Source organism: Dromaius novaehollandiae, chromosome 5, assembly GCF_036370855.1.
Source record: "Dromaius novaehollandiae isolate bDroNov1 chromosome 5, bDroNov1.hap1, whole genome shotgun sequence".
In the NCBI taxonomy this organism is placed as follows: Eukaryota; Metazoa; Chordata; class Aves; order Casuariiformes; family Dromaiidae; genus Dromaius; species Dromaius novaehollandiae.
The window spans coordinates 66,262,829-66,282,716 of record NC_088102.1 but is presented as its reverse complement, the minus strand read 5'-3'; the positions used below and the strand labels follow the sequence as shown (position 1 = coordinate 66,282,716).

General features: G+C 37.0%; 1 protein-coding gene across 1 annotated transcript in view; it reads left to right on the top strand.

Moving 5' to 3' along the window:
• KCNQ1 (potassium voltage-gated channel subfamily Q member 1) overlaps nucleotides 1-19,888 on the top strand; it is a 373,176-nt gene that overhangs the window by 105,853 nt on the left and 247,435 nt on the right. The window contains exons 7-12 of the mRNA XM_064513133.1: nucleotides 5,996-6,106; nucleotides 7,856-7,951; nucleotides 10,191-10,313; nucleotides 11,310-11,451; nucleotides 15,050-15,115; nucleotides 18,768-18,888. Coding sequence (XP_064369203.1) covers nucleotides 5,996-6,106; nucleotides 7,856-7,951; nucleotides 10,191-10,313; nucleotides 11,310-11,451; nucleotides 15,050-15,115; nucleotides 18,768-18,888 — 659 coding nt within the window. The remainder of the gene's footprint in view (nucleotides 1-5,995; nucleotides 6,107-7,855; nucleotides 7,952-10,190; nucleotides 10,314-11,309; nucleotides 11,452-15,049; nucleotides 15,116-18,767; nucleotides 18,889-19,888) is intronic.

Genomic DNA, 19,888 nt, shown 5'->3' with positions numbered 1-19,888 from the left:
CTCCTTAATCCTCCTTCAATCTAGAAGAATCCAGAAAGTTTTATCAGATTTTTCCATTTGATAAAACAAAAATAAATCATTTCTATAAACTTACCATTTTCTAGGCCAGGATCTAGAAAAAAATACCACAATTAAGGAATTGTGCTTTCAGTCATACTTCAGAACTTAATAGATTAGGCTTTGGTTTGAAATGGGTCTGTAGCAGGCCGAAGCAAACTTTGCTATGATCTGTTCTCCATCATATGGATAGAATTATCCCCATATAAGGATGTTTTAAAACTTCCATTCTGAGGTATTTAGGTATCTTGTATCTGTTTAAGCACCCTTTCCCCACACCACCCTTTCTGTATTACCTAGATAATGCTGTTTTTTTTCAGTGTATGTATGAATATTATTACAGTATATGTAAATATTGTTATGTTTTGCTAGGTGTAATATAGTACTAATGCTGAATGGGGGAAAAAAAAAAGCTGCAAAATTTCCACAAACACTTCGCAAATTATAGTTAGAATATCTGTGTCTGTTGCTAGCTTTCCCCACCATTTCCTTCTGTATCACAGCGGAGATTTAGAGGTTATTACTTGGACTGGTGTTTTGTTTTCTGACATTTTTTGTGCAGGAATGGTCTGTTGCACAAGGGCTAGATAACAGAAACGCCATTACTGTAGATTTCAAGAACTCTGTGTGCTTGAGTTTGACGCGGGGAAGATCAAATCCAACATGCAGAACTGGCTGTTGATTTTTGTGGGCAGTTTGACGGGTGGTGGCCAGCAGACCTCCCACTATGTCCCATTCATTTGATTAGTAAGCAGAGAAGGGCTGGGCTGGCATATTGCAGCCTGCAGTGTCCCGGAGAAAGAAAGTGGCTATTGCTATACTCTAAAATCTAAACAGCTAACAGTGGATTAATTATCAAGCTAAAATACAAAGCTACCCGTATCTCCAGTGAATTTTATTGCATGTGTACATGTATGATTATAGGTTTACTACTGTGTTTGGGTCTAAAACTGTTTGTTAACTCCAAGTAAAAATGATCAGCATGCTTTTGTAATATGTGTTAACTTTATGTAATAATGTTCTTTAGGGAATTTTGATGCATAAATAGTCATCTTTTTGGGAGGTTTTACGTCTGTCAAGATGATTTTTTCCTAATTTAGTTTTGTTTGTATTTTGATAGGGGTGCTTGGAGGGGAAGAAAAAAAAATCAAATGAACACTGACTTTAAGCCTGTATCTTCACTCATAATGAGCAATTCTCTTAACTTCTATGCAATAAAGTTTCTGTGCTGTACCTTGTCATCCTTAAGAAGGACTACCAGGATGATCAAGGGGATGAATAGCCTATTTTATGAGAGTAAGTGAAAACAGCTTTTGTTTTATGAGACTGAATAAACTAAGGAAGGGACTCAGTGGCCTTTGTAGTGTGCTGTGTTGCGGGTGTGTTTACTGCAGGAGAGTTAGGCGACAGGAGAGTGGAGGGGGATAAAGTAAATGAGAGCATGCGATAATAGAAGAGGAAAACAAGGTTGGAAACCTCTCAATCAGAAATGAAAGCTGAAGCCTACAAGAATGTCTGTTACCGTCAAAAGCGTGAGGTTCTCGAATAACCTCCCAGTAGGAACAGTGGTGGAAAAGCTAGCTAATTTTCAAGTGGAGTTCCATTTTTCAAGAGATAGTGAATGAAATGATGTAATATGGCTGACTTGGAATAGCCAGAAACTAAGACTATCAGCCAGGAAATCCCTTTAAACCTTGTGTTCTTGCTAAGTTGATTAAAGCTGCTGTGATTTCTTTTTTTTCAAAGCACATAAAAAGTGACTCTGCAAATGTAGGTTTGCTTAATGCTTAGTTTTTCATCAGTTGGTTTTTAAGACTCTTGTAGTTTTATCTTCTTTTACTGAACTCTCACAAGTGGAGATGTTTGGTTTGGGTCACCATTTGATTAGGAGGTTTAGTGTGCCCAGCAGACATCGTAGGAGCTGATGCTGATGGCTGAAAGTGATAGCTTGAGGAAGCATTAAACTCAGATCCCAGCATGATTGCTAGATGGCAGTGAGGATCTATTACTGGGGAGGCATAAAATTATGTAACTTCTGTAGGTGAGGTATTGATTCTGGCCACATTTTGTTAATTAATAGTTAATGCATTCTGTTTGTTTTGCGTGCAGTTGGATGTGTAATTCCATTTCATTTTATACCCTAAATCATTGGAAGTGTTTCAGTGCACTTGAGATGTGGCTGTGCCTCAGTTGTGTAATTTATTTTCATCCTGAAATCATAACTGTATGAAAAAGACTTTGAAGTTTATGAAGTTTAGAAAGGAAAAAGAATCTAAAGGTCTCATTTAAGTATTTGTAATAGAAGTGATCAGGAAGTCCTTTCTTCAGTTTTGCATTACTATTTTAAAGCCAATATTTCAAAACGTGAGCCCAGTAGAGGATAGTATCTTAACTCTTTCATCTGAAGGATGTAACTTGAATCTTTCTTCCAAGGGAGCTGCAATGTACAGAGAAGTGATTTGGAATTGAAAGTGGAATTTCTGGTGTGTGAATTAAGTCTTATCACTAACACCTTTATGTACACAAGGAAGAAGACTATTGTCATTTGGAAAAGAATTCAAAATAGTGAAAGATCACCAAACTTGTTTTTGGCTTTATACAGATCACGTACTTTGTAGTAAAATAGGAGTATGGATTTCAGCATCTTGGAAAGATTCTACTTTATATTCAGCTTGCATGAATGCAGTTGACTAAATAAGATGTCAAGCAGTAGAAAGGCTTCAAATGTGTTCATTACACTTATGCATACAGGAGAGCATTTGTACCGTTTGGCAATTTACTACAATTGCTAAAAAGTCAGGGAAACTGTGGATGTTGCATGATGTTTTTCCTGTATCACTTGATTTAATCAAGATGGGTGTCTCAAGCGGAGGAAGAAAATTCTAAATGAAATTCTGGGTGCATAACAATACCTAGTGCAGTTCTTTTGAAGTTGCAGTGCACAAAATTAGAAAGAAGGTAGGTAAGTTATTCTGTATAAGGTAATTTTTCCTTACTTTAATGCTTGGCTTTTTTTGATCTTTTAGCATTTGTGTTTGCTCCCTCAGCTTTGTAGTGTCTGTCTTTTTAATAACGGAATCATGCATTCTTCATAAGTTAGGTTTTGTGGCTGTTCAACTATCCAGATCTTTGAAAGGCACACTCTTAAGTATTTTATCAACAGAGCAGTGATGTTATGTACCTGATTTAGTTTGTTGTCCTCATTTTAGCCAGACAGCCTTGAATACAATGCCTCCCCTATTCAGCGCTGACTAAAATTGCTGTTTCTTCTTGTAGTCCGGATTTTCTGCTTTGTATTTCCTCCTTCAGATTATTGATATATAATTAATAGGAACAAAGATGGTCTTAACACCAAACCCTGTGGTGATGTAAATCAGATCAAAGTTTTGAAATAGCGAATGGATGCATATGATTTTGTTCCTAATTAAAACAGTTAGCTTTTCATGCTGCTTTGCAATGCAAATTTCATGTGTGAGTTCTTGCATCAATTTAGTTTCACTATGGCAATGTATTTACTATGCTAGAGTAGAAGTTGAGTCGGTATTTCCATTGTAAATCCTATTTTAAATTAGTATTATACTCTTTAGGGGATTATAATCTGGCTGCAAAAATTCACTTGAGGCTGAAACTTGGAGCATAAGGTTTCAACAACATGCATCCTAGGGAAAAAAGAAAGTGTAATTTTGGAATACAATGCATTTGAAGATGCATTTGAAGAGTTGGGGGGGGGTAGAGAAAAATGTTAACTTAAATACAGTTTTATTTCCAACCTAATTTCCAAAATGTTCTTCTAAAAATAATCCCCAACAAACATCACAGAAAATATATTTCTGGCATTGATGCTTCATATAGACCAGTTCAGAAGGGTTGGGGGGGGAGGGGGAAGACAAATACTTTCCAGCTGTATATGCATTTTTCTTCTGGCATAGTTTGGTCAGCTCAAAAGGACCTGTATCTTTTCGCATTTCTAGTTCAGATATGGAAACATGACATTAAGACTGTAACAGAGTATAGCTGATAGAAGATTTTAATTGTTGTTGAAAATATCCTCAAATACCTAGGCATAAAATGTTATCTTGTCTCATAACCCTTAATGTAAGTAGGTATTAGAGGGCATCACTTCTGCCATAGTTATCTTTCCTTGGGGGTTTTCTTTCTTTCTTTTTTTTTTTTGGTACAATGTTTTGTTGTGAACAGGAAATTGTAATTAGAATTCACAAATATTTTTGAACTGAATCTCTCATGTAGGTAAGGAGATAAAGTCAGCCCTTTGGTTCCTCAGTGGGCCCTTGAATTAAGGTATTATTTGAACAATTTCAAGAATACAGGCAATGGTACTTGGTTCATAACCTGAGTTAGTACTTCACTTACATATACTAATTCTTAACATGGGTTTGTAAGATGGGAAACAGATTTGGAAATAAGCCACATCTTTTGCTCATTAGAAATGTGGATTAAAAATTACATGAGAATTCTTGAATATTTTGAGTATCAGTGACTTGCAACAAACTTGCAACATCACCACCTCAAGCAGCTAGAACTGTCCCTTTGTAGCATGTGTTTGACAGACAGGTCATGGTAGGTGCTTCTAGACTGCAGAGGCTTACAATGTGGACGGATTGAGAAGAGCTGGTTTGCTTAGTGCATTTCTGAGGTACAGCTTACCTTGGAACATACATCTACAGTATTTCCATCTGGTGTCTCATCACTTAGTAGCAATGGACAATTAACGTGGCAGAGAGCCACACTTTTCCTGAACCATCTGTTATGATCTTCCATCTCCCCAGAACCAGGTTCTCCATCCCTTCTCCCTCTTAACACACATCTCACCTCTATAAATGTGCCCTTGCCTTCTCTCCTCCCCTAGAGATGCTGCCCTGGCATTGTCTGTATTTCTGCAGGTGCTGCAGAGTGTGCAGTGAATTAGGAGTAACTGCAGGATACAGAAGGATGGTCTTTATTTGTTATTGTCTGGGATTAACTTCCTCCATGTCCTGTGCAAATGTGCAGCTTCTTCATCAGAAGAAAGTCTGGACAGCTGGCAAATGATGTGTGCTTCATCTACTCAAGAGCCTCATGTGGTTCACATACTCTGATTTGGTCAGCTTTATTCAAAGTCACAGATAAAACTTACCTCTCTAATTTCCAGACTCAGGAGCAGTGTGTGGCATAGGTGAATTTTAAATACTTTCAGATGCCAAATTTATGCCTTCTGTTTCCAACAAAAACAACAAAAAATCCATTCTTGAGTTCCTGCAAATAATGACTTATTAAGCCTTGTTATGCTACATCACCATGGTGGTAAGCTTTACTTCAGTGTCTTGAAACCCAAACTTAACAGATGTTTCCTGAGTGTATGCATTAAATTATCTGTTCTTGCTCTTTATATTCTGTGTGAATTAGTGATTTGTTAGGCTATGTTTTAAGGGTCTGTTGCTCATGGAAATTTTTTCAGCTTCTCTTGCTGTTTATATCATGTCTGACCCCAGTCGTATTGCATAGTGACAATATGTGTGCTCTTTATATGCAACAGCCCTATAATACTCTCAGCAAACATCTGTCCGTAAAGAAAATCAGCAGTTCAGACCTGTGCTGGCAGCCTCCCCCTAAGGAAAGTGTGTGACATGGGTAGGCAGCCCATATCCCAGTAATTTCATATACTGTAATGTTGTCTAAGCCATGAAGACTTAAATTAATGGTTTTACTTTACTACATTTTAACATGTATTTTATTATAATTCAGTTTCCTTAACCTTTTTCATTTTCTTATAGATGGGAAACAAACCCAGAGAAGTGAATTACCTTCATTAAAGTCACACAGACTGTCATTGGGAGAGATAGGAATGCAACTTATGTTCCTTTAAAAACAAACAAACAAACAGAAATCCCCAAGACTGCTATGTCAATATTGGTAATGCTCTATGTATTTCTCATTACAGGTGACTGTTACAACTATTGGCTATGGGGATAAAGTGCCTCAGACCTGGATAGGAAAGACTATTGCATCTTGTTTTTCGGTGTTTGCAATTTCCTTTTTTGCACTACCTGCGGTAGGTTGTTCTGTACTTCTGCTGGCAATTTGATGTTGACCTTTTAATGGTCAGAGGAATCTTTTGTTATTGATTTTTTTAAGCTTTCATTGAATCTGATATTACAAAAGCTTTGTATTAAACTTCTGTATTGTCAAATGTAGCTTAAAAAAATGTAAACATGGGGTGTTTATTCTCTGAGACACTACATTTGATATGCATTTGAAAAAGGGGTGTTTCAGCCTGAAAATGAGTGTTTAATTCAAAACGCTTTTTTCAGCCACCTCAGAGGTGTAAAGGAAAGTATTTCCATGCTAATTGCTTTTCAGCTCACTGACTTAGTAATGTTTTGGCTTTTTAAGGCATTTGCTCCTGGGTTACTGAACTGATTAGGTCCAGGGTGAACTGTAGAGTTCTCATATGCATCCTTCTCCTGGCAGAGCTGCAGAGAGGCAGCAGTAAGTGGCCGGGGACAGTGATATAGACAACTGGTAGAGCTGTTTGCCAAACTAATGTCTGTCCATGGCCAAAGTCTCATTTTCAATAGTGATTTAGGGCTGAGCTTTTAAAGGTAGTTTTGGCTCTTGGGCAGCTGTTTGCAGTACTAGCTAAGTACTTTCCAACAACAGATGAGACACTTGGGTACCAAAGATAAATTGAAAATCAGTGAAACCTGGCCTGTGGTTTGAAGATCCAAAACTTTCAGTGGCAAGCGTAGTTAAGAGTACCGTTCTCACAACTTTAGCGATACTCCTGAATTGTGCTGTTCAAGTGTTTGTGCAGTCAGACGTGAACTGGATTGCTTAGAAGTAATGCCTGGCAAGTGAAATGATCTGTAATAAAAATACCACGAGCTACTGCTTTGACTGGAGAGTTATTTTTTTTTCTCTGACTTGAATGCCTCCAAAGATGTTTTATAAATAATTATATAGTAGTCTTACCTTCAGAGCAGTGCTTTTATGTTTACCCGTCAGTTTCCTAGTTGTTTGTAGGAGTAAAAAACCAAATCCCTTCTTTATCAGGAAGGGAAGCTAAAAAACTAATTTATTACTAAATGTAGTTACTAAATTTAAGTGTATTACTAAAACCTTTGTTAAATGTGTCTGTAGATATATGAATGACTAAAGAAGTGACTTGCTCCACACTTAATTTTGGAAATAATAATTTTACTACATTTGGAGGCTGCTTCAGGTTGTACATTACCCAGTACCATTAGTCCATGCGCCCTGTCCTCAGATGGATTAGATGGCCTTGTGCTGAATGCATCAACAGCCTGGTTATATTGTGGTACTCCTTTTCCTCTTTCTTCTCTTCCCATCCCACCATGGGTTAACAGTGTAGAAATTGCCATACTACAGTTAAAAAGGCTTTCTTGTGATCTAAATTATGCCATGCCAAAGCTGTATTTCTCAGGAAGATGAGGTTAAGCACACCAGATTAATATATTTCTCCCTATTCTGTCATTCCCTGCACAGGCATTTATGAGGCTTTTAGAGGGTATGAAATATAATTTCTGCTTGCTCTTTAGTGTTTGAGCCCAGCTGACTTAAATAGGCCTTGAAACAGGCCACGATAGCGCTCATATTTTATGTTTTAGCAAGTAAGACTAACTGAGTCTGAAAACAGTATTAAGTCATTTCCTCTGAATAATTAGTTGGGTTGTTTTATGATGCTGAATAGGAGTTTATTAATATGACATACTTTGGCAAGTTTATGCATGTTTTTTTCCCCTCCTTAAAAGTTAAATTTGTGTTTTCTTTCTTCCCACAGGGAATTCTTGGTTCAGGCTTTGCCCTAAAAGTACAACAGAAACAAAGACAGAAGCACTTCAACCGTCAGATTCCAGCTGCTGCCTCTCTCATACAGGTACCGAGTCAGTGCATTTTGCTGACTATCATTTCTCTCCATGTATAACAGCTTTCAAAGTTGTTTACAGTATTTCGACGCCTGATTCCCTTCAAAAATTTTATAGGAGTTAAAGATACAAGTCTCTCAAATACTTTTAGAAATCCCACCTTTAATGTAAATTAATGGGCAGAAAAGTTCACTCTCAAATCAGTGCAAGCTATTTAATTCAGCTGGTTTAAAAACATAACTGAAGAACAGCTTGTGGTTATTGAGCAATTTAACTAGGGAATATGTTATGAAATACTATGCTTACAATAATGAAAAACAGAAAAGAGGGTGCATATAAAATTGTGCTTTTAAAAATCCACTGTTCCTAGTAAAGACAAATATCAGATATGCTGCATTTTTCTTGGGACAAATAGATGTTTAAATGTTTCAGTTTCAGAAGAAGTCAGAGCCTTAAAAAGGAAAAATCTAGTTTGAACTTCCTGAGTTTTCAGCTCTGGGGTAGGTGGCTGGCAAACACTGAGATTCTGCAAAACCAATCTTTTCTTGTAGAATAATATACAGTCAGAAAAATTTTGATTACCTCTGTTAAAAATATGGTTGCAATTCTGGTGTCAGTGAGGTCAACAAGATGTTATCCTTGACTTTGGTGGAGCTAATGTTTCACTCTGAAGAAGTATTAATTTGGCTTTATTGCAGGTTTTTTCCAGTTTTTCTTTCCTTACTCAATATCTGTTTGTAGCTGTAGAAGCACAGGATCAAATTAAAAGGGAAATCTAGATATTTCACCTAAGCAGTATCATTTTTACATTCTCATATGACTTATTTCTCCAACTTCATGAGTGAATGTGGATTTCCAGGTCAGACTCTTTATGGGAACAGTAGCTAACTGTAAAGTTTATGCTTGAAACTAAACAGTCCCGGAGTTAATGTGAAAAAGGTTTAAATTTAGGGGTCTGGTTATAGCCAAAGATTAGCCAAAAATCTTCAGACTCAGTGTGTTTCTTTGGGATTGCATTTTGGTCAGAAAAAGGTATGGTTTTGCAAAGAATGGATTTTCAGCGTTCCCACTGATTCTTTTGGGAAATCAACCCCAAATTATTGGGAAGCCTGAGATTGCACGTTTAGAATGTTGTAGTTGGCTCTATCTGAAATATTAAGAATGAGTGGGGGATAGACAATAAGTTGCTGACTGTCTGTTATTGCTAGTGATAATTACTATTTGCTAATAGTCTTGGAGCTCGGGAGTCCCATTTCAATAAGTACACTACACATAACTTACAAAAGGATGATTCTTAAACCAAGAAATTTATGAAGTAAGTACAAGAAAGGCAACAACTGAAACCAGTGATAGTTTTTCCCTGTATTCCACTCCTCTTCTAGAGGCCATTGTCTCTTCCATTATCCTGTTAATCATGATGGGAAGTATATGGTATTTGAGCCTATACGTTCCAACTTCTGTTTTCTTCCATCATTCTGCCTTGCATTATTTCTTCCCTCTTATATTTTCGAGCCTTTCCCATTTTAGATTTTGTGTATACATATACATGTCCTTTTTCTCTTGTTGTAAGTAAGGATCTGTCATTTTAATTTGGAGACCAATTATTAATTACTTCTAATGATATATTTAGACTTTTAAGGGAGTGTGCAGTAGTGTTTTGCCTGTGTTTGGTCTTGTTTCCTAGCCCTGTTTTTCTTCCTTTTTGTCTTTGAACATAGCGCTTCAATCACTGGTGGTTGGGGTTTTTTATTTGTTTTGGGGGTTTGGCACCTGGTTAACCATCAGTGCTGTTCCATTATGCTGTCTGTCTTATTTCTCTTGTATGAATACAGCCCCACAGACTACAACACAAGTATATCACCGTTGCTTTTCTCAGGTCCTGAAACACAGATGCAATAGGCAAAATGCAGCAACCTGGAGCAGAGCAAGAAATTCAATGCCAGTATTTTAAGTCCAGTCTAGAATGCTGCTTATTAGAAAGTACTCTCTCTTGTATCCCAAGACCTGCTAATCCAATCAAAAGAAGCACTTGAAAAGACTGGTTTTCCTTTCTGGGTGCATATCAGCCCAGATTAAACTAGGCAGTTTGAGTCTGAGGATTCGAAACTATGCAAAGTTAATGTGGGGGAAATCCATGAATGCTGTTAAAGCAAGATTTTCTAATGTGCTGACTTGAAAGTTACCCTGAAGTATGGATAGCAACAAATCCAATTGTATCAATTGCTCTGTTACTAACAACTTCTGTTCCAGACTGCATGGAGATGCTATGCAGCAGAAAATCCGGAATCGTCTACGTGGAAAATATATATTCGAAAACCTGCTAGGAATTATTATTTACTGTCACCCAGTCCAAAACCGAAGAAATCAGTGATGGTATCAGTAACTAATGTTTCCTATTATACTAATTTCATATATTCATTTTTTAAATTAGATTAAATTTGTTCGCTCTCTAGAGGCTATTTGTTGTATTTGTTTAACAGAGGTTTGTTACAGGGGCTCGGTTTCATAGTTTCGTTTTCAAATGAGTTTGGGGATTTTGAGTATAGAAACATTGTAAGCTACAACTTAATTTCCTTCAGATCTCAAGCTTGATTTTTAGTGGATGTATGGCCTTTGAAAAGAACAATAATGACCTAACTGAGGCGCATCCATCAGTAACTCACTGTTGTTGTCTGGAAAGCCAGAAGCAAAGGAAAAAAAAGAATATTTCCAAAACAATTATTTTTAATTGGTAAACAAACAAAAACCCTGCTTTTTCTCTCAGATATTAATTTTATGGCTTTCTGAACTCCAGTAGTGAAGACATCTTGTGGCTACATACAGTAGTATTTCGTATCAACTGATTCTGTAGCTTCAGAATTTTTTCTCGGGGGTGGGGAAGAACCTTTGCCAGAATCTTTAAATGATGCAATACCCTCGCCTCTCTATTGTAATGATATCGTACAGTAGCCTGCCACAGGAAAGAGAAGATGCTGTGCGAGAATCTTCCCTAATCTCGCAGATTCGTCTGAATTCAATAGCACTGTATCCATTTACACGTGCTGAAGATACAGTTTGTGTCCATGAAATGACAAGGATATTCTAGAATAGTTTATGATTTATATAAGCTGTTGCAGAACTTGCAGATTTTTTTCACTGCAGGCAAGAGGTTTGGTAGTGATGATGTGTGGAATTCTAAAGATTAGCCATTTGGGGGGGGGGGGAATCTTAATAAGAAACGCACAGTGGAGCATAATGCAAATACAGTTGGTCAGGCACTCTTTTATCTGGTTATAGCTCATTGGAGACTTTTATCGTTATTAAAAACATTATTGAAGAGACAATTGAATGTGATTTGCTTCAAATAATTTAATATATGTGTGTTTTTAGGTTAAAAAGAAGAAATTTAAGTTAGAGAAGGACAATGGACCTTCTTCTCCAGATAAGGTGTTAACTGTTCCGCAAATCACTTACGACCATGTGACAGGTGACAGGAAGCCTGATTTCAGTATTGAAGCTTATGAAAACTCTGGTAAGAAATTCCATTATAACATGCCAGTAACTGTAGTGGCCTCTATTAGTTATTTATACACAGGTCGTCTTTAATATATGTAGGAGAAAGAATAAGGACAGAACTAGCTCTTGGCTATATTTCTAAAGCAAGAATACTTTGCTTTCTGGCTTTGGTTGCTGGCTTCTCTGGATGAGATTCAACCATCTCCTTAATGAATGTGCTCCTCTGCAGGAAACTAAGATTATTTGTAATTTCTGCCTGCCAGAAGAGCTACTGTCTCTGAGTTAGGTGCGTACCTTCCCCGTTTCTTTAATTGATTGAAGCTACTGGGATTGGCTGCCAGCTTTTCCAGGTGAAATTTACCCAAGCCACATTCATATTCTGCTTGTACCTCAATTAAAAAGAATTGATACTTGGCTGCTATGGAGATAGTCTGCTATATGAAACCATTATGCGCTCCTGCCATCTGCTCAGTGGAGTTGTCTGTGAATCAAATTTTGAAAGCAGAATTACTTAAGATAAATGTGGATCATCCGTACTGTCACTGTACAGAATGGTATAGTACGAGGCAAAGAAGAAAGGACCTTATTTGACAGCCACCTTGTAAGTAGTAGCTTACTTGGTTATAATATGAGTTTCTGAAATAACTGTGAATTTAAAATGTAGCTTTTTTACAAAAAAGTAGAATTTATAAGTTGTTAATTGTATGCTCAAATTTTGGCAGCAATAATAAGATTTAATTTTTAAAAGTATGTTTTATAGTTCATACATACTGTAAGCACTTACGTTTTTTTCTCATCAGAAAGTTGGCTGATTTGATTAAATTTAATGAGAGATTGCATTGTTGGTTGACACTAGGTATATTTTAATTCAGGCAGAAACAAAATTATATGATTTTTGGTACATTTCTGTCTTGCTCTGTAACATCCATGTTTTTCCACCCTCTCTTGGCCTGTGTTGAGGAAGGATCGCATCTCAGAGCTTGTGGTAGGTAGGTAGTTGTTAGAAGGTGGATTCTAAGTTTACTCTCTGTATTTGCCTTTGAGTGCAAATATGTTTCTTCAAAACAATCCAGTGACTGAGTCGTACAAATGATTAGATTTGCGAAGTCCCATCTTTGTATCACTAAGTTTCTAAATAGATTAAAGCACAATATGATTTGCAGGCAGTCTACTACTGCCACTTCAAAAATCAGTTCTCTAGCTTTCAATTAAAAGATTCTCTCTAATTTCTTCTGACACTTTTTTTTCTTCTTCTTCTTTTCCTCTGTGTTCTGCTCTCTCTAAACTGTTACAAGTATACAGGACAAACAGGAATGTTAAAATTGCTTGGTAAGTTGAGGAAAATAACTTCATCTACAGCATGCCAGCTTATGACAATGTAACATTGTTTGCAGTGCTTTTCATGTGTGTCTAGCGACATATAGTTTCTAAGAAATCTTCTGCAGCCAAGGAGATCTTGACATACAAAAATGTACATTCTCACACTTGTAATCACAACTGCACCCACAGTTTAGTTACAAAGACAGAAGTTAGCACTCATTTATAAAGTATTTGATTGTAAGTAGATGATTGCTGTTGATTGAGGAAAACTTGCTGGTCTATACATAACCAATATAAAAAGATAATAAAAATTGAGCTACATACTCAAATAACTAAAAATTATTTTTTAAACAAAAAAATTGGGATGGGAGAAAAACTTCCAGATATGATCTCTAGAAATGGTTATTTTGAACTACATAGTCTGTTCCTGTAAAAATGCTCTGTAGATATTTGTGAACAAATGGGGACCCATAAATTAAATATACTTTATTGTTTATCTGGATTCTGTGATCACTTAAGCAGCCATAGAGTGCAATGATGTTTCTAATGTGCTTGTTTAGGCACTTTCTTAACAACTGAGTGTTCCCCAAAGACTCTAGGAGTAGAGCTAGGTCTGGGCAAAAATAACTGTGATTTAGTGAGAGTGCTGTGAGCCACCTGTAAGTTGTCTGCTTTGCATCCACTGAAGACAATAGAAGCTTGTCTTCAGTAATACAGTGCAAGGATGCTCAGGCTTGGATTTAATTGTTGGCAAATACAAGGTTGAACTTCTCCATTGAACCCACATGGAGCATATGTGCAATTAAGGTGGCAAAATAACAGAACACTAAATCTCCTTGACTCTCCCTCTCCAATCCTTGGCGTACTCATTCCCTCGTTTCCAGTTTTCTCCTGTACCCAAAGCGATGCATCTCTAATGGAGGTGAACATTGTGAAACAAATTCAGGATAGCGGTGAGAGCCATGAAGTAACCACTGCCTGTTATACATCAACAAGAAATTCCTTCATCTTGGGGAAACATTAGAGGAGCTTTGCCAGCCAGCCTAGGTTCAGTTTTTATTTCCTAGTCAGGCAGAGTGAACTAATAGACCTGAGACTTCACATCATGCTGTCCTTATAGTGGCTCAATGAAAGAAAGAGGGAAGGGTGTATATTTGTACCTTCTGCAAATAAGATACACAGAAACCTAAAGCTGCCAAGTCAAAAGCTCAGGAACAAGACACTGGGAAATGTAAGAATGAAGGATGCTCGTTCAGCTTTAATTTGGTCCTCACAGAGTCTTCAGTCACATGGCCATATTCTGCTTTCTTATATTCAGCAAATTCCAGTTCTCTATTTGGGCACCCCACACAGAGTCAAGTACTCACACTCCTGAATCCTTCGTCTGGTTTCCCTGACAGTATCCTTGTACAACCTGTGCTTTCCACCTCCCTTTCTGCCCTCCTCCTATCTTCTGGCTCCTTCTCTGATGTCATTCCCTTCCCCCAGTTATAATTCAGATATGTTCATATTTTGAGAGTTTTTCTCTTTGCCTAAAAGTAGGGCAGCACTTCTGGAAAATATCGCTCTGTCTCTGTGTAGGAAGCCACAGTCACTTCTCAATGAGATAAGTACTAAAAGGGGAGCATGATTTAAAAAAAAATAAATATCACAAACTTTTAAAATATCTTTTAAAAGATAAATATCACGTAACTTTTTGCTGAATCTTTTTCTCAGCATTGACTACTCTTATTTGCATGAAATTTTCTCCCAAGAAATTCAGCTTGAGGTAGACTTGGCCTAAGTGATCAAACTTGGCAGTTATAAGTGCTTTTTATAGAACAAGTCAGGCAGCTTCAGGTATCAGTGGCAATATTGGTCAGAAGTAACAGTGTGAACTGCATGAACCAGACTGAGAGGGGTCTGTATGAGGTTACACACTTTAGAAAGGACAACACTTGAGGGAATCAAAGTCAAGACTTGAGGAGGCAAATGTTTTGATTACTTTCCTCAAGATAGAGCTGGCATGAATATCTTGCAACAGATGACACACACTGTATGAAGAATGAGTTTGAAGAGGCACAGTGCTTCCCCTGGTGGTGATTTAAAATATTTTGCATGTATTTAATACATACTGGAAGAGTTCCATAGAAGCTCTTTTCCCAAGTATTTTTTTATTTTGTTTTTTAAAGATGTCAAGTACAGCACTCTGAATTTTAGATATGTCTGCATCTCCTTAGCTGTTTCTCTGCGGCTCTTTTTCCAACACACACAACCCATCTCTCTGTTTTATGTGCATCTTTACTCTGGCTCAGATTGTCAGCGCTCCTGGCCATCCTTTTCCGCAGACCAGCAGTCCTCCAGCGCTCCTCCCTCACCAGGTAAAATTCATAATATTACGTTGCTCCATCAACTTTGTTAATTATTACATCTTTGCAGTGCTCTGTTTGGAAATGCCTGCTGTGCACAGGAAATTATAGTGCTGGTTCTTAATGAAAACATAGGCATTTTAGTAGAATTTTGGGGTTGGTAGGTTTTTCTAGTTTTAAGTTGCAAATGTTTAAATAAAAAAAATTCTGCAGAAAATAGGTATTTTTCTAAATGTGTTAATTAAAACTCAGGTTTCTCTGGAAAAACACTTTAAAATGGAACCTTTTTGAGAATCCCTGTAAAGTAGAAAGTGTAAAATATTTTCTGTCTTTCTTAGTAGCCAAATATCCCACTATTGGTAAAGAATCTGCATACGTGTTGTGTTGTATGTAAAATTTATGTTAGTAATATTGTGTTATTGTGATTATAATCCTCGACTGGAAGTTATGAATCTGTGTTTTTAGAGTAGGGTTTGTCCTCCTGTGAGGAATGTATTCTCTGCCACTTCAAAGCAGTACTTGGCCCAGCATTATGAGCTGGGTACTAATATGTGCTACTATAGCTGCTACTGCTACTCATCAAAAGAGGAGAAAATAAAGTTTGGGGACCCCTGACTAACAGTAAATTTACCTTGCTTCTTTTCTCTCATTATATCCACTGAAAATTAGTTTCTAAAGGTTCTTTTTTTTAGCATGCTCATTTAGAAACTTACTAGTTTAGAAAATGCCTTTTCGGTTTTTTTAAAACATATTTACAATAGTTTGTGAGAAACGGTACCTAAAGTCAAATGGCTATGACTTTATTTTCATATCATTTATATTAGACATGTAGGAATCATAGGTGGATTCTGAATAGAGAAAGGATACTAATAGCTGACCTTTATACCTGAGTTAGGGCACCTTTAGCTCTTGTGTGAGCCCACTCTTCTTTCCTTATGTCCAGGTACCCATAGAGTGGCAAAGATGCAGATTATGTTGCAAGCTTCAGGTTACTGTCTTCTGCTTCACCGTTTCTCCAAATTCTTTGCAATGACTGTTTAAAAATGAGGGAAAATATGCTGGTGTTTTATTGGTTTAAAAATCTTTTGCTCAGCTTGGGGAAAATTTCCACATTCAATCCTTGAGATAATCTTTCACTCGGTTGTTGGAAACTTAACTTTTAACAAGCTATAGACCCAATTAGATAATGATTTGCCTAATCCTCCTTGTAAAATCCAGTCCCTGATAGCAAGCAGTGTATTTTTTCAGCTAGGATGCATGAGGAAGTTTGTAGTTCCTGGAGTCAGTCTTCTCCCTGGACTTTCTGCTCCCCTAGTGAGGAAATAAACAGCAATAAGCCTCTCCCCAGGGGAGCGTATGCTTCCTGGTGATATGCTGCAACTCTGCTTCAAGGCACTTTGCGGCAGGGAACCTCCCATTAATGGCATATTCTTTCCCTGGCCTCCCCTCTCTCTCTATACAAGCAGGTTGCATAGCAGTGCTTTTAAGCGCTTCTTCCTTTATGTGGGAAGTGTCACCTTAGGTATACACATGAGTGCGAAGAGCAGAGGAGGGCTGCATTGGTCACCAGAACAGACTGTGATCTTAGAGAGTTTTAAAATGAAAAGAGGGAGGGAGATGCAATATTTGTCTCATGTTAAGCAGCTCTTCATCTCTGTATTCTTAGTTTACCACGCTGGTTCAAATAGGATGAGGTACAATCTGGACTTCTTGTTCCTTTTGCATTCTGCCATTCCTCTCCTCACCTCCACATTAAACAGAAAAGCCGTAACTGTAATGATCCAAAGTCAACTTCTTCTGCAAATCCACCTGTGTATATACCTCATACAAGCACAATTTAGTGAATGTTCAGCAAACACTTCATACAATTTTAAGTTCAGTAGTATTATCAGTTGTCATCAGAAAAACTTAAAAAGATGTGAGCCCTCCTTTCCTAGAAACTGGGAAAGTTTCGTTTGTACCTGGTAGAACAGAGAACAATCAAAATTAGTTTAGTTAAAGCCAAAACAAGTCCACCTTAAAGTCCTTTGGCTGTATATCTGAAACTGGAATTATTCTGCTTACTTCACAACCTCTGTTTTGCATGGTGGCTGCAGCAATGCTGGTTAAATAACATGATACTCAAGCCAAGAAGTAGGATGCTGACAGTTGCTAAAATTTGCTTTAGAATTCTTTTCTTTTTTTCCTTAAGTGCTGCAAGTGGCTCCTGCTTTTAGTATAATTTTAAAATATAATTTTATCTCCTGGCAGTTGTGGGTTTTTGTTTTTTCCTCCCCCAAATTCTGTGATTTCAGAGTTCTTGCTCCCTTACTAGAGTTTCTGAAGAGTGGTTTTCTCCATTTTGATTCTGAACGGCTGTGTGCCTGATGATGTAATAATATTTTGTCTTCTGTCTTAATAAGGTATCTACTTACTGTAGTAAAATTGTTGCATTTTTAAAAAAAAATTATTTCCTGATATCCCTAACTCAATTAAATTCAGCTACATTTACTATCTACTTCTGTTATTTTTTTAGCTTCCTTGTAACATTTCTGCAGGGCATTATTTGCTGTCATAATGTAAAACATTTTATTAAATACAATAGACTCCATAAATTACTACATAATAATTATTTCACTTCAATTAAATCACAAGATTTCTATAAAGTTATCACAATCAACCTATGGTTGTTAGAGAATATTACTTACTATTATTTTCCTTCTCTGTGCAATTCATTTGTAATCATGTGAAAACATAATAGTGATTTTATGTATAATGAAATACTGTGCCTTCTCTGACAAATAGGACCACACTGGTAAAATAGGACCACACTGGTAAAAGCATTTGGGGTTCTTAATGTTAGAGTTGGGCAGAATTTAGAAGCCTGCGTTTAAGAATGAAACGTATAATACCCAGCCTAATTGCTTGCGTGCATGAGAGTATTGGTATGCAGGTAATTTAACCACTAAAAACTTCAGATATTTAAAGTTTTGCAAAATGGCCTTCTCATTAAGGACATCAATTTGGATGAACTGAAAATTTTGACACGTCTCGTGTTTACGTTTACAGATCTTTGTGTCTAAGTACTGAGAGATATTGGGAACTAGTAAACCTGCTCAATTGGGGCCTGACAGGAGCTGACTGCTCAACTTAAAATGCCTACACTTCTTTGTGGATCTAGGCTGTGGTTTCTTGATCTCATTCACAGTAATTATGTCCTACAAAGTGGTTTATAAATGAAACAGGAAGTAACGATTACATAAAAAAGAAGTGATCTTGTCACTGAATTGTCCTCATGCAGCATTGCTGTAGAGCACACAGTGCCCTGTGGTCTGGCTGACTATCATATAATAACTTCTATTATGTATAAAGTTGCCTGTGATATAGATACACTAAATTCTAGTGTGTGAAGAGTACGAACAAATTGGACCATATCATTTTCAAAGAAATTTTAAAAAAAATGTTTTTAATAGCTTTAAGTCTTCAGCAGAAGTTAAAATTCTTCAGGTAGAAGAAGAGTTTTTATTTCAATAGACTCTGAGATAAATGCAAATGTTTGCAGTAACTTTTGTTTGTACATTTTAATGAGATATTGAAATATTTCAGAGATGCAAACAAGCAGTAAACCTTTCTTGAAAAAGCTGAGTGCTGTTGCTTTAACCCTTATCTGCATATTTCCTCACAGTGAAAAAAAGCCCAACGTTTTTAGATGTGAACACAGGACCCTTCATCAGGACCAACAGCTTTGCAGATGAGCTTGACCTGGAGGGTGAGACACTGTTGACTCCAATAACTCACATCTCACAGTAAGTCAAGGCTGTTGAATAGTGCATTACTTGACTTAGACAAGAGAAGCCAATTCAGGTGGGAGGAGCTGAAATATGGCACTGATAGGGCTATCTCAGATATTTGCGTCAAAAGTTTTTACCTTCAAGTTGGTGTATGGTGTTCTGAGTGCCAGTAAATCTTAATGTTGACCGAAAGTTCACTTGGCTGTGACACAGGGCTTTAGTTTTTAGCTAATGTCTGTGGGCAGCTGGTGGTTGATAGCCTCAAGATTTTCACATGGAGTCAATGTGTGGGAGTACTTGCCTGCTGAGAATTATATTACTCCTCCATCGTTTTCCAACGGACTGGCTGTAATGTGCATATTTTGAAATACTTCTTACATGACATACTGGTCTCTCAATTTCAGCAGCACCTTCCCTAACAGACAAGTGATGATCTGCATTGGAAGAAAAGATCTGTTTTGATCTTTATTGCTGCTTTGTGGTATATTAAAATGGTCTGAAATAGGCTTGCATTTTTGTTGGTTTTACTTCCTTCTTAAAAGGAGTTTTTCCACATAACTTCTATGCTAAACTATTATGTGCAGATTTTCAGATTATTCTCAAGGAATCTTTGAACAATGAAGATTTAATTGGACTATGATTTCACTAGGAGAAAGGGCTTGAGGATTGCAAAAAGATTTTTATTTAAATGTCTTAAAAGTTTTCTGTCATTGTTTAATTCAACCTCCTGAGATACTTGTTATTTGCTATAGTGAATGTGTCGTGTTCCGTGAAAGATTGGGTTCATTCACCCCTCTAGTAGAGATATGAGAGAGTTTCTTCCCCTGCTATTCCTAGAAATCTGGGGATTTCTGCTGTGAAACCACAGATGAAAATTCTTGGCATACTTATATTTTTGAGGTACAAAACAAGCAGAAATACCTGCTGCCAATTTTCAGCCCTTCTTCCTTTGCAATATAAATAGCAGAGAAAAGCATGATAATTTTGTATAGCCTCTTTAGAAGTGCATTTAAAA